The sequence below is a fragment of the Ascaphus truei genome, chromosome 1 (genome assembly GCF_040206685.1).
Source record: "Ascaphus truei isolate aAscTru1 chromosome 1, aAscTru1.hap1, whole genome shotgun sequence".
NCBI classification, from domain to species: Eukaryota; Metazoa; Chordata; class Amphibia; order Anura; family Ascaphidae; genus Ascaphus; species Ascaphus truei.
The window spans coordinates 394,138,806-394,152,529 of NC_134483.1; the positions used below are offsets into that span (position 1 = coordinate 394,138,806).

Sequence of the window (13,724 nt, forward strand, 5' to 3'; positions counted from 1 at the left end):
TAAGGGGTTAGTGAGTCTGGAGCCGGGGGCTATTGCTGTTCTAGTCGCCTTGAGGTAGTGCTAGCGGGGGACGCCTGAAGGGGTAAACTGGTAACTGAGAGCAGGAATCCTGGACGGGTCCGCACTAGGCTAGCCAAAAGTAGGTCGACGCCCAAAGTACTGCATGGAAGAGCCAGAGTACTCTAGTCTCCATTCCAGATCACTTACCAAGGAGCACAGACTGGAGGAACGTGTTACAGTAGACACAGAAAGAGTGAGCCTAGCCTGAGGTAGTGCAAACACGAGTCAGATCTACGTTAGGTACACAAGGTGGTGCACAAGGCATGTTTATTGTACAGATGTGGTAGCTGCCCCGCAGAGCGGAGCTCCACGTACAGAGAATCGGTGTTCAACGATCACGAGAGACCTGTCGGAATGGAGGATCTGTACGGAACAGAAGGTCCAGGATGGCAGGGTGAGCGAACCGTCAGAATGGAGGATCTGTACAGAACAGAAGGTCCAGGATGGCGGAGAGAGAGAACCACGAGAATGGAGGATCTGCATAGAGCAGAAGGTCCAGGATTGCGGTCAGACGAAGAACAAGCTACAGAAGAGACTTTTGTGAGTTTGTTGTGGAATGGCGTGAAAGCTGTGGCTGCGCCGTGTTTGTCGTGTTTTTGTTCTGGGGATGATACCCCTGAGAATAATGAGCAGGACAGTGTGCTTAGATGGGAGGAACGAAATGGACTTTGTTATACCCCAATTAACAAACAGCCAGACGCTGCCTTCAGTGAAAGAAAGGACAATACTAATCAAAATGGCGGTTCCCGCTTCCCCGGGACGCCGCGTGGGCATGCTGCAAAAAGTCTTGCAACTTTGCAGTTTGCTAATTGTTGGCCAGGATTGGCGCCAACGAGAAAACTCCACCCCGCTGAGGAGTTTGGCGCGAAAGCTGGAGCCGCGCCCTCATGGACTATGACTCACTCCGCACCTGTGCTGGGTCAGCCTACAAATCTACGAGACATCCCCCTAGTTTCAACCAGGGGGAGTGGTTTGCGGTTACACCGGATGTCGACAGAGAAAATGGGAGGAAGGGTTGCTACATCAGCCCATGCCTTTCAGTTGCGAAGAGCCATTGATCAGTATAGACCTCTGAGACGATTGCCTCCGCTGGTAAAGATGGCTGAAGCTGCTGACAAAGTGGACCAAGGTCCTGTGATTTCCACTCACCCTTATTCGGCTCCAGGAGGCTTCCTGATAATCCGTGTGGAGGGTGTGGAGACTGTGGCGTGTCTTTGCCTGCAGTGCAGACTGCCGGGCGGAGCCGTGGGCAGCGAGGCCCGATGCCCCCACTGCGGACTGCAGTACATGTGGCCAATGACCACATTCGTACCGGTGCAGGCGGTGGGAGTGGCCGGGAATGTCCCGATTCCAAGAGAAGAACAGCCGGGAGCTCTCTGGAACAAGAGTGCCAGTCCCGCAGAGTCGGAGCCATCATTAGTGCTTCCGATAGAGAAATCCAGTCATCGGAGAGGTGATCACCGAGGAGCCCATCGCCGGTCTCCTACCGGGATGCCTCGGCCGAATTGCAAACTGGAATCCTCGGATGAGGAGTGTGCAAGGCTGGCGAGTAAGACAGTCATCAGGCGTGATTGTCATACCATTGGTACGCCATGGAGAGACGAACTTCCTCGTGGTGTGGAGACGCGGAGTCGAGTGTCTCCCGTACCGCGACCTCCCGATCGCCGGAGTCCCACTGCCGTGGTGACTAGTGGATCGGAGGCGGGTCGATCAACCCCGACCCTGCGAGGTGCTAAGACACCGTGCCTGTTGCAGAACCGAGGGGAGGAAGAGCCGGAGGAGCGAGTCCAGAGCCAGACTGGATCGCGCAGCAGACGGGCGTTGCCGGATGTCATGGTGGAGGAAGAGATCTCGATTGGGGATCCATCCCAAGATGGCGTCGCAGCACGTGCGTGTGCGGAAGTGGTGCAGGCGGACCAGGGAGGCCCCGAGTGGGAGATGGTGCCGCCTCTGAGGTCAAGCAGCGAGAAACGATCCCCTACTACCAGGGGGAACGGGCGTTTGAACTGCAACCCCAGAAGCTCCGCTGTTGAGCATAAAGATGGACTTTGTGGCGACGTCAAGACAGGTATCGTTGGAGAGCAGGTCGAAACCCTGTCAGTACCTACTGTTCGGTCCCGTCCCCAAACCCCATCCACACCCAAGGTTAGCCCCAAGGCCCTAGTTAAAGCCCCTGTACCCGTCACTATTTTATTTGGGTCCAGTTCCAGCTTAGGGTTGTCCGGGGAGTCACGGGGTCCTTCTGATGATCGGACTGGAAGCCTGGACTTGGGTACGTCGGATGATGGGTCGGAGGGAGGAGGGAGTATGTCTAGGCAAGTGTCTGTATCTAGCGATTGTCCTAGTGGGCTTAGTATCACAGTACGAAACACCTCTCAGTATAAAAGAGTTAATGAGAGATCTGAGGGTACATCTGGGGTGTCTTCTGGTGGGCCTGATGAGGAGTCCATAGAAGAGAGTACAGATCCTAGCTCCGAGGAACGGAAGGAGACTAGGTGGTGGGCCCCATTGTACGAGGGGTATGTATCATGGTTCGACCGCACCCGCTTTATTTTAGAGAGGGAGGGGGTGGTTGATCACTGGTGGGCTGCCGGTGACTTTGACGACGAGTCATACCTTAGGGCCCTAAGGGTAAGGTGGGATCGAATCCAGGCAGGCCTTGTTATACCTAAGGGGTCCGCAGGGTTGGATGATCCGGTAGAAACGGATGAGCCCCTGTCATGGGTGTTGCCCGGAGCGGCTGGGCAAGGTGGCTTGACCAGGTCGTGTCGAGCTGAACGGGCTATTGCGGCGAAGTATAGGAAGTCCCATGGGCTTGATTACCCTTACGTCCCTGAACCTCTAATGAGAGAGATAGAGGAGAATAGGGAGAGATGGCTCAAAAATGATATCCAATATTATATCATAGAGAAAGGGGGAGCCATTAAGGGGATACAGGCCGAGCAGAGGGTAGCTCAACTTATGCGGGTCTGGAAGATAGGGCGCAGTGTGTATATGCACAAAGTGGTATACTGCAATGAGCGAGGAGTACCACGAGAATACAGCGTGACTGTACATGATGCCGCGGGGCGAGAGGTGAAGAAGCCAGATCCTCGGCATTATTATTGAGTATCCAATAGAGTGGTCTGTTGTTTTCTTTAACGCTCCCTGCTGGTCAGTGAGTGTACTGGGCTTACATTATTATGTCCATGCAATGATGTTTGCTATGTTATTTGTGTGTTCTTTTGCAGTGTTTCCTGGCGCAAGGTACACCAAATTTAGGTCCCAGCCGGGACGGTGGGTATTAACCAGGGGGAGTATGTAGCCATGCATAATAATGACTGCATACCTCTTCCCTGTTGGCAGTAAGTCCTGGTAAATACAGGTCTGCCAACAGTAGTTATGGAGGTTTTCCCTCACACCCTTGTGTGGTGCCCTGTGTAAGGAAGGGAGTGGCTGTATGCTCTGAGTCCCTGGATAGTGACCTCAGAGATGCGCCTGCCCCCTGGAGTATAAAGGGCACAACACTGACAGTTAGTGTAGTGGTTGGTGAAGAAATAGTAACCCGAAGGTACCGGGAGGAAGTAACACTTTTGTGACCCTAGTGCAGTAACTAGCGGCAGCAGAGTGATAGATTAAGTTTGTCTACGCCACACTGTGTCCAGGGACCTGGCACAGCGGTGATCTCCCTAGGAGAAAGGGAATCCCACTTCAGTACGGGAGGGCGTACCTGGCAAAGGGACATCACGGAGAGATGTGCGGCTAGAGCCGGCAGCTGCAGGGGGCAGTCTGCTACATCCCTGTATGCAATAAAGATGTCCTTGAGAAAAAGAACCCCACTGTGTGAGTGTGAGATTACTCAACAGTGGATGGCACCAAGAAGGAGTTCCTCACCAGGACCATCTCCCTGCGGAAGCACAGATCCTGATGAGGTGGAGGCGCTGCACATGATGTAAGTTGGACTCGCACCCACTACCTCAGCTACCTGTCCTGATGACATCCCCTAATAACACCAAGCGGGAGACTCAAGAGTCCTGTTACTTGCAGGTGCACCACCACACACGCCTTGTAATGGGGGACTGGTTAGACTACACGGGCCAATATGAGATTGGGTGGGTCAGGCCAGAGGGAACACCCGTTACATTTACACTGTACACACTTTCTCTAGGTGACTTAATCACATCTCTTGGGTTTAAATATCACCTCTATGCTGACGACACACAAATTTACTTTTCAAGCCCTGACCTTACACATGCTGAACAGACCAAAGTTTCTGAATGTCTCTCTGCAATATCATCCTGGATGGCCCTCTGCTGACTTAAACTTAACAGATCTCCTCTTACTTCTTCCCCAACCTGGCCTTATTACCTCCTTCCACAGTACTGTTGGAAGTACTACCATTCACCCAGTAGCCAAAGCATGCTGCCTAGAGGTCACACTCGACTCCTCTCTCACACTCTCCTCTCACATTCAAAACATATCTAAAACCTGTTACTTTTTCCTCCGCAATATTACAAAGATACACCCTTTCCTCTGTTGCTCAACTGCTAAAACTCTCTCAGGCCCTCATTCTCTGCCGTCTTGATTACTGTAACCTCCTGATATCCGGCCTTCCTGCCTCTCACCTGTCTCCCCAACAATCTATCTTAAATGCTGCTGCCAGAATCACTCTACTCTTTCCTAAATCTGTCTCAGTGTCTCCCTTGCTTGCTATCAAATCCTGCATCTTGCACTCAATTCTTCTCCTCACTTTTAAAGCTTTACACTCGCCTGCTTCTCCTTACATCTCAGCCCTAATTTCTCGCTATGCACCATCCCGACTCTTGCGTTCTGCTCAAGGATGTCTTCTCTCTACCCCCTTTGTATCTAAAGCCCTCTCCAACCTTAAACCTTTCTTACTGGCTGCCCCACAACTCTGGAATGCCCTTCCCCTCAATACCCGACTAGCACACTCTCTGTCCACCTTTAAAACCCACCTTAAGACACACTTGCTTAAAGAAGTATATGAGTAGCACCGTGGCAAATGCTATACACATGAAACATAAAGCTTGGCCTCCTGCAGATGCACTTAGCCGAATGCCCTCCTACTATCTCTGTACATTCTTCTTACCTACCAATTAGATTGTAAGCTCCTCAGAGCAGGGACTCCTCTTCCGAAATGTTACTTTTATGTTTAAAGCACTTATTCCCATGATCTGTTCTTTGTATTATTTGTTAATTATATGATTGTCACAAGTATTACTACTGTGAAACGCTATGTACATTAATGGCGCTATATAAATAAAGACATACAATACAATTCAACTTACTTTAGCCAGTGTTTGTTTCTGTTTATTTGTATACCAAACTGCAATAATGTTTATCTTCGGTAGATGGCAGCAAAGGATCAATGTTTTTACATATCCTTAACTGGTAAATGTTAAGAAAAATTAATGCTGGTTTTATGCATGAACATGTACAGTAGAAAATACACACAAGTTATTGTATGCCTCAGGAAAAAAAGAGTGTGTTTAAAATGATATGACAGAGAAAGACAACAATCAAACTTCATCATTATATATTTTTATATATACATTATATATTATACATATTTACTTCATAAAACAAACCAAGACAATTTATTTAGAAATTAAAAAAATACATTGAATTATGAATTTTGTTTTATTTAAATGTTGACTTCAATTGTCATGAGAACACCATCAGGTGTGAAATTCATGTAACATTTACTAAAGGGCACTCATGTTGAAATGAATATGCTTGTGTAGGGCAGTTGAATACATTGTCTTTATGACTTTAATGCTCCAATCAAATATATGCATAGATCAGAGCATACATTTCCTCAATACATATTTTGGAGCATACGTAATAATGCCTTACAATTAAAGCTGTAGTGACACAACGTTTTATTGTTAGTGGCACTATTCAATGGCACTCCAAAATTATTCTTTGGGATTTGGAGAAAATGTTCTTTGGGACGTTATAAAAGGATGCCAAATTCTCTCGGCCTTAACTCAACATTGGCTTACTGTGTACAGTATACTACTGCTGCAAAGCAGTTTTATAAACAGTAGAAGACAGAAACATAAAGTGGGAAGGGTTGAAATACTAGACTAGGTAGTTCCTATATAACTATTCCAATGTAAAGCCAATATAAACTGACTATTGTTTAGGTATGGAGATCAATGTATGCTCACATGTTTTATGCTCAAGAGGCTTTTATATAATCTTCTGGTTCATTTACAAAGTATTAATGCATAAAACTCAGGATGGATGTAATGGATTGAGCATATAATTGTTCTGCTGATTCTAGTCATTATGAGGTTGTAAATAAAAAAAAAGAAGTGCATTTTCATCCAAATGTTTGATATCTCCAAGCTTCACACAAAAGTTTCAATGTCACCCTAAGTGCGTTTAAATTAAGAATATTTTGTAATCTTCTGATTTCAGTGGGAAAAACTACAGATGACAGCAAGTGAGAGAAGGAAGATAGTCTGTTCTGTCACATTCCACATTATCGCTATCACTTGTGTAGTATGGTCTTTGTACGTGCTAATAGATCGTACAGCAGAAGAAATTAAACAAGGAAATGACAACGGTAAGTTATTACGTGCTGCCCTTAATGCTATACTATGATATATGGATTTGCTGTACCCTAAAGATGTGTGAACATCTTAAAAAATGTATTACATTTCACATTGATTCTGACTTTTAAACAACATATTTTGCATATGATTTCAATGCATTTAATTTAGCATTTTTTCCAAATTCTTAAATTTCACAAAAACATTAGAAGTGTTTTGGAGACAGAGTGTGTGGTGTTGTTAGAGTTAGAGTTGCTGGAGTGAAAGAAATAGCAAAAAATAGATTTTATTTAGTTTATAGTACAGTAAGTCAGTTATTTATAGTTATTGTCTACATATAGTTTCTAATTGTTAGTTAATTAATTAAACCTTTTATAGTTATAGTCAGTGGTCGACAAATCACCCAAAAATCTACTCGCCGAACAAAAAAATCTACTCGCCACCTAGTACCACACGTGTGCTGCTTGGGCCAATAGGAGCTCGCCACGATGTTAAATCCACTCGCCCGGGGCGTGCAAATGTATAGGTTTGTCGAACACTGGTTATAGTGTTATATTGTAGTTATAGTTAGTAAACGTCATACTAGTTTTATAATTATACGGTTGTTACTGTATATAGTTAGAATTTGTCTTCTCGTTGTTGGTATACAGCATTTATATTACATAGTTAAATATTAGAGGAGGTTGAAAAAAGACAAAAAAACATCAAGTTCAACCTGTGCTACATTTAGACGACAGATACTTTATCCTATATTTTTATTTGCAGTATATTGATCCAGAGGAAGGCAAACCAAAACCCCCCAGTCAAATATGATCTAATCAAATATCATAAGGAGAAATATAAATTTGTTCCTGATGCCAAAAATTAGCAATCAGATTACTCCCTGGATCAACACCCTTCCCATGCTTACTTATTTTGCATATCCCTATATACTTTTCCTTTCTAAAAAGATGTTCAACTTTTTTTGAACAAATCTATTGTATCTGCCATCACAGTCTCCATGGCTAATGAATGCCACTTTTTAACTACCCTTACTGTAAAGATCCCTTTCCTTTGTTGCTGGCGAAATCTCCTTTCCTCCAACCTTAAGGGATGTTCCAGTGTCATTTGTACTGCTCTTGGTTCTTTTGACAGCTCCTTGTAGTGTCCCCAAATATTTTTTATATGGTTATCATATCACCTCTTAGACACCTCTTTTCTAATGTAATAAATCTTTTTAGAGCACTGGGACTCCTTTTCTGAGAGGTGCCATCTTTATGCTAAGGACGGATTGCACCTCAATGAAGAGGGATCTTCTGTGCTAGAGGGGGAAATTTTAAAAGGGTTGGAGGAGAGTTTAATCTAGGATGGAGGGGAGAGGGAAATGAAACAGATAACGAACTACTGTAAATACAATAGATGAGGAAACAAGGGTTTTGGAGGTAGAATGTGGGCAAGTGCAAGTTTGACAAGCAGTGAGACACCAATAGTACATAGAGATAATACTAGAAAACTTCTAAAGACTTAACCAAGTTGGCGCAGAAAGGAAGGAACAGAGAAGATAATAGTACAGACGGAAAAAAACTTATATGCATGTTTGCTAATGCAAGAAGCCTGACAGATAAATAGGGGAGCTTGAATTAATAGCTGCAAGGGAGCAGTATGATATAATAGGCATTACTGAAACATGGTGGGATGAAACTCATGACTGGACAGTTAATTTAGAGGGTTATTCCCTTTTTCGGAAGGATTGAGCAAATTGAAGAGGAGGTGGAGTATGTTTATATGTTAAACTGGATCTAAAGCCTTTAATAAGGGAAGATGTTTAGAAGGGAATGATGAAAATGTAGAGACCTTGTGGATAGAAATTAGCAGTGGAGGTAAAAGTATAAAGAAAATGTTTGTAGGGATATGCTATAAACCACCAAATATCGGTGAGATTGAAGAACCTAAAATACTTTTGCAAATGGAGAAGGCATCAAAACTGGGTCATGTTTGCATAATGGGTGATTTTAATTATCCAGACATAGACTGGGGCAATGAGATTAGTATTACAACAAAAGGAAACAGGTTTTTGGGGGTGCTTAAAGAAAATTATATGACCCAAATTATTAAGGAACCAACCAGGAGAGGGGCAATACTGGATTTGGTAATATCAAACAATGTAGAAGTAATAACAAATATTCAAGTCCTGGAACATTTGGGTAACAGTGATCATAACAGGGTCTCATTTGAAACAAATTATCAAAAAACAGATTACTTGGGTTCAACATTGTTAGAAAAGCACACTTATCAGTGTATACCCTTGGGTAATAATTATAAAAGAAATAAGTCAAAACCAATGTGGCTAAATAAACTTGTAGGGGAGGAAATGGACAAGAAGTGGAAGGCATTTAGATTCTTTGTCAGAAGGGCCAGAGGCATCGTATCAGAATTATAAGCAATGTAACAACAATTGCAAAAGTGCAATCAAATTAGCAAAAATGGATAATGAAAAAAGGATTGCAATAGAAAGTAAGATCAACCCTAAAAAGTTCTTTAAGAACCTTAATAACAAAAAAAATGAGAAAAGAAAATATACTGTAGGACCCTTTCAGTGTGAGATGGGCAGGCAGATTATTGGAGATAAGGAAAAAGCAGAGGTATTAAACAAATTCTTTGCCTCTGTGTTTACCAGAGAAGAATCAAGTTCAATAGTAGTGCCACAGGAGGAAACCACACCTTCATATTAATGAACAATTGGTTAACTGAGGAAGAAGTTCATAAGCTTCTTGAAAAAATTAAAGTAAATACGGCACCTGGCCCCGATGGTATACATCCAAGAGTTCTCAAGGAGTTAAGTTCAGTTATAGCCAAACCATTATATTTAATATTCAAGGACTCCATTTCCACAGGCTCAGCACCACAAGATTGGCGTAAACAGATGTGGTGCCTGTATTTAAAAAGGGAGCTAGATCACAACCGGGGAATTACAGACCTGTAAGCCTGACTTCAATAGTGGGGAAACTACTTGAAGGTTTAATATGGGATAATATTCAGGAATACCTAATGGAAAACAAAATCATTTGTAGTAGTCAGCATGGATTTATGAAGGATAGATCTTGCCAAACTAACCTTATTTGTTCTTTAAGGAGGTAAGTAGGAATTTAGACCAGGGTAATGCAGTTGATGTGGTCTACTTAGATTTTGCAAAAGCTTTTGATACGGTTCCACACAAGAGATTGGTGTACAAAATAAAGCAAATTGGACTCCGTAATAATGTATGCATCTGGATTGAAAACTGGTTGAAGGACAGACAACAGAGGGTTGTCATAAATCGAACTTTTTCAGGTTAGGCTAAAGTCATGAGTGGAGTACGTCAGGGATCGGTACTGGGACCCCTGCTTTTTAACTTGTTTATTAATGACCTTGAGGTTGTCATTGAGAGCAAAGTCTCCATCTTTGCTGATGATACTAAATTGTGTAAGGTAGTAGAATCAGAGCAGGATGTAATTTCTCTCTAGAAAGAAATGTGTGTGGTGCTCACATTGCAAAAAATATATGATTGAAATGGAAAACAACCCTTGGTATAAAATATAATAAAATGTCTCAAGGATGCAGCCCGGTAGAAATACTATCCCACATAGCCAGGTAGTGAGGCCAATATTAATGACACCTGCAGGTGACCGGTAGATGAAACATCCTTTAGGCAGACACAATAAGCGGGGACAACATGGAATAAACTCACTTGGGAATCTTCATCCACCATAAGCAGCAAGTCCAATGTATCCAGTGTCTCAGGGTTGAATGTGCATCCGTTAGTAGAAGGTCTTGGTGCAGAAATGAAGGAGGAAAAAACGAAGCACTGTATCCAGCTATACATGCAGCAATAAAACCAACAGGAGTACGTTCCCAAAATAAAAAGCTATTTTAATGGATCAGAACAAGGTAACAAAACACACCTACGTGTTTCGGACCTCTACAGTCCTTTATAAAGGACTGTTGGTTTTATTGCTGCATGTATAGCTGGGTACAGTGCTTCGTTTTTTCCTCCTTCATTTCTGTAATTTCTCTCTAGAAAGACGTGGAGAGACTGGAAACGTGGGCAGGTAAATGGCAGATGAGGTTTAATACAGATAAATGTAAGGTTATGCATTTGGAATGTAAGAATAAACTAGCGACTTACTGTACACATTAAATGAGGATAAATTGGGGGAATCCTTGATGGAGAAGGTTTTAAGAGTGCTTGTAGACAGCAGGCTTAGCAATAGTGCCCAAAGTCATGCAGTAGCTGCAAAGGCAAACAAGATCGTATCTTGCATTAAATGGGCAATGGATGGAAGGGAAGTAAACATAATTATGCCCCTTTACAAAGTATTAGTAAGACCACACCTTGAGTATGGAGTACAATTTTGGGCACCACTCCTTAGAAAATACATTCTTGAACTTTTTCTACAGTAGTTCCATAATGTCTTTTTTATGAAGTGGTGCCCAAAACGGTACAGTACACCATATTCAAGGTGTGGTCTTACTAGTGCTTTATAGAGGGGCATAACTATATTTACTTCTCTTCCATCCATTCCCCGTTTAATGCAAGATAAGACCTTGTTTGCCTTTGCAGCTACTGCTATATTCATCATTTGATACACCTAGGATTATATAGTTGTCATATATAGTTATATATATTTTTGTTATATAAACTTATATAGTTACGTAGATCATATTTTCATATTGGTTTTGTTTATTATAGTTAAAGTAATATAGTTTGTTGCATACTTAGTATAGCTGTTGTATTAGAGATAGTATAGTATACATAGTAGTACAGTATATGTCTGTTAGTATCGTTCAGTATAGTTTTAGTATGATTCCTCATACTGTAGTAAGTATAGTTAAGATATTTTTTCCTTTTATTATTGAGTGGAGAAAAGTCCGAAAAATAGAGAGAAAGAGGGTCAACTGAGGAGGAGAAGAAGAAGATTAAGAAAGGAAAGAAAGAAAGTAGAAGGCAGCGATCTATCAGGCGATGGGTTAGGTATAGCATGGCACGTGCCCCTTTATTATAAATCAGTAATAGCAGCCATAAGCCACGCGCTTTATTAGCTCAACTAGTGAGACCGCTGCCACTAATAAGACCACTACCAAGTCCTTTATAAAGGACTATTGAGGTCCGAAACGCGTAGGTGTGTTTTGTTACCTTGTTCTGATCCATTAAAATAGCTTTTTATTTTGGGAACGTACTCCTGTTGGTTTTATTGCTGCATGTATAGCTGGATACAGTGCTTCGTTTTTTCCTCCTTCATTTCTGTAATTTCTCTCTAGAAAGACGTGGAGAGACTGGAAACGTGGGCAGGTAAATGGCAGACGAGGTTTAATACAGATAAATGTAAGGTTATGCATTTGGAATGCAAGAATAAACTGGCGACTTACTGTACACATTAAATGAGGATAAATTGGGGGAATCCTTGATGGAGAAGGTTTTAAGAGTGCTTGTAGACAGCAGACTTAGCAATAGTGCCCAAAGTCATGCAGTAGCTGCAAAGGCAAACAAGATCGTATCTTGCATTAAATGGGCAATGGATGGAAGGGAAGTAAACATACAGTAATTATGCACCTTTACAAAGCATTAGTAAGACCACACCTTGAGTATGGAGTACAATTTTGGGCACCACTCCTTAGAAAATACATTCTTGAACTTTTTCTAGAGTAGTTCCATAATGTCTTTTTTATGAAGTGGTGCCCAAAACGGTACAGTACACCATATTCAAGGTGTGGTCTTACTAGTACTTTATAGAGGGGCATAACTATATTTACTTCTCTTCCATCCATTCCCCGTTTAATGCAAGATAAGACCTTGTTTGCCTTTGCAGCTACTGCTATATTCATAATTTGATACACCTAGGATTATATAGTTGTCATATATAGTTATATATATTTTTGTTATATAAACTTATATAGTTACGTAGATCATATTTTCATATTGGTTTTGTTTATTATAGTTAAAGTAATATAGTTTGTTGCATACTTAGTATAGCTGTTGTATTAGAGATAGTATAGTATACATAGTAGTACAGTATATGTCTGTTAGTATCGTTCAGTATAGTTTTAGTATGATTCCTCATACTGTAGTAAGTATAGTTAAGATATTTTTTCCTTTTATTATTGAGTGGAGAAAAGTCCGAAAAATAGAGAGAAAGAGGGTCAACTGAGGAGGAGAAGAAGAAGATTAAGAAAGGAAAGAAAGAAAGTAGAAGGCAGCGATCTATCAGGCGATGGGTTAGGTATAGCATGGCACGTGCCCCTTTATTATAAATCAGTAATAGCAGCCATAAGCCACGCGCTTTATTAGCTCAACTAGTGAGACCGCTGCCACTAATAAGACCACTACCAAGTCCTTTATAAAGGACTATTGAGGTCCGAAACGCGTAGGTGTGTTTTGTTACCTTGTTCTGATCCATTAAAATAGCTTTTTATTTTGGGAACGTACTCCTGTTGGTTTTATTGCTGCATGTATAGCTGGATACAGTGCTTCGTTTTTTCCTCCTTCATTTCTGTAATTTCTCTCTAGAAAGACGTGGAGAGACTGGAAACGTGGGCAGGTAAATGGCAGATGAGGTTTAATACAGATAAATGTAAGGTTATGCATTTGGAATGCAAGAATAAACTGGCGACTTACTGTACACATTAAATGAGGATAAATTGGGGGAATCCTTGATGGAGAAGGTTTTAAGAGTGCTTGTAGACAGCAGGCTTAGCAATAGTGCCCAAAGTCATGCAGTAGCTGCAAAGGCAAACAAGATCGTATCTTGCATTAAATGGGCAATGGATGGAAGGGAAGTAAACATAATTATGCCCCTTTACAAAGCATTAGTAAGGCCACACCTTGAGTATGGAGTACAATTTTGGGCACCACTCCTTAGAAAATACATTATTAAACTAGAGAGAGTGCAGAGAAGAGCCACCAAATTAATAAAGGGGATGGACAATCTATCTTATGAGGAGAGGCTAGCTAAGTTAGATTTATTTACATTAGAAAAGAGGCGTCTGAGAGAGGATATGATAACTATATACAAATATATTCGGGGACAGTACAAGGAGCTTTCAAATGAACTATTCATCCCAAGGAAGTACAAATTACTCAGGGGCATC

At 42.0% G+C, this 13,724-nt stretch overlaps 1 protein-coding gene across 3 annotated transcripts in view; it reads left to right on the plus strand.

The window, feature by feature from the left end:
* The window catches only part of MARCHF1 (membrane associated ring-CH-type finger 1), a 302,013-nt gene that overhangs the window by 186,433 nt on the left and 101,856 nt on the right, over positions 1 to 13,724 (plus strand). For all 3 annotated transcript variants that reach the window (XM_075612191.1, XM_075612201.1, XM_075612183.1), the window contains one exon: positions 6,487 to 6,634. In XM_075612191.1, the coding sequence (XP_075468306.1) occupies positions 6,487 to 6,634 (148 nt within the window). The remainder of the gene's footprint in view (positions 1 to 6,486; positions 6,635 to 13,724) is intronic.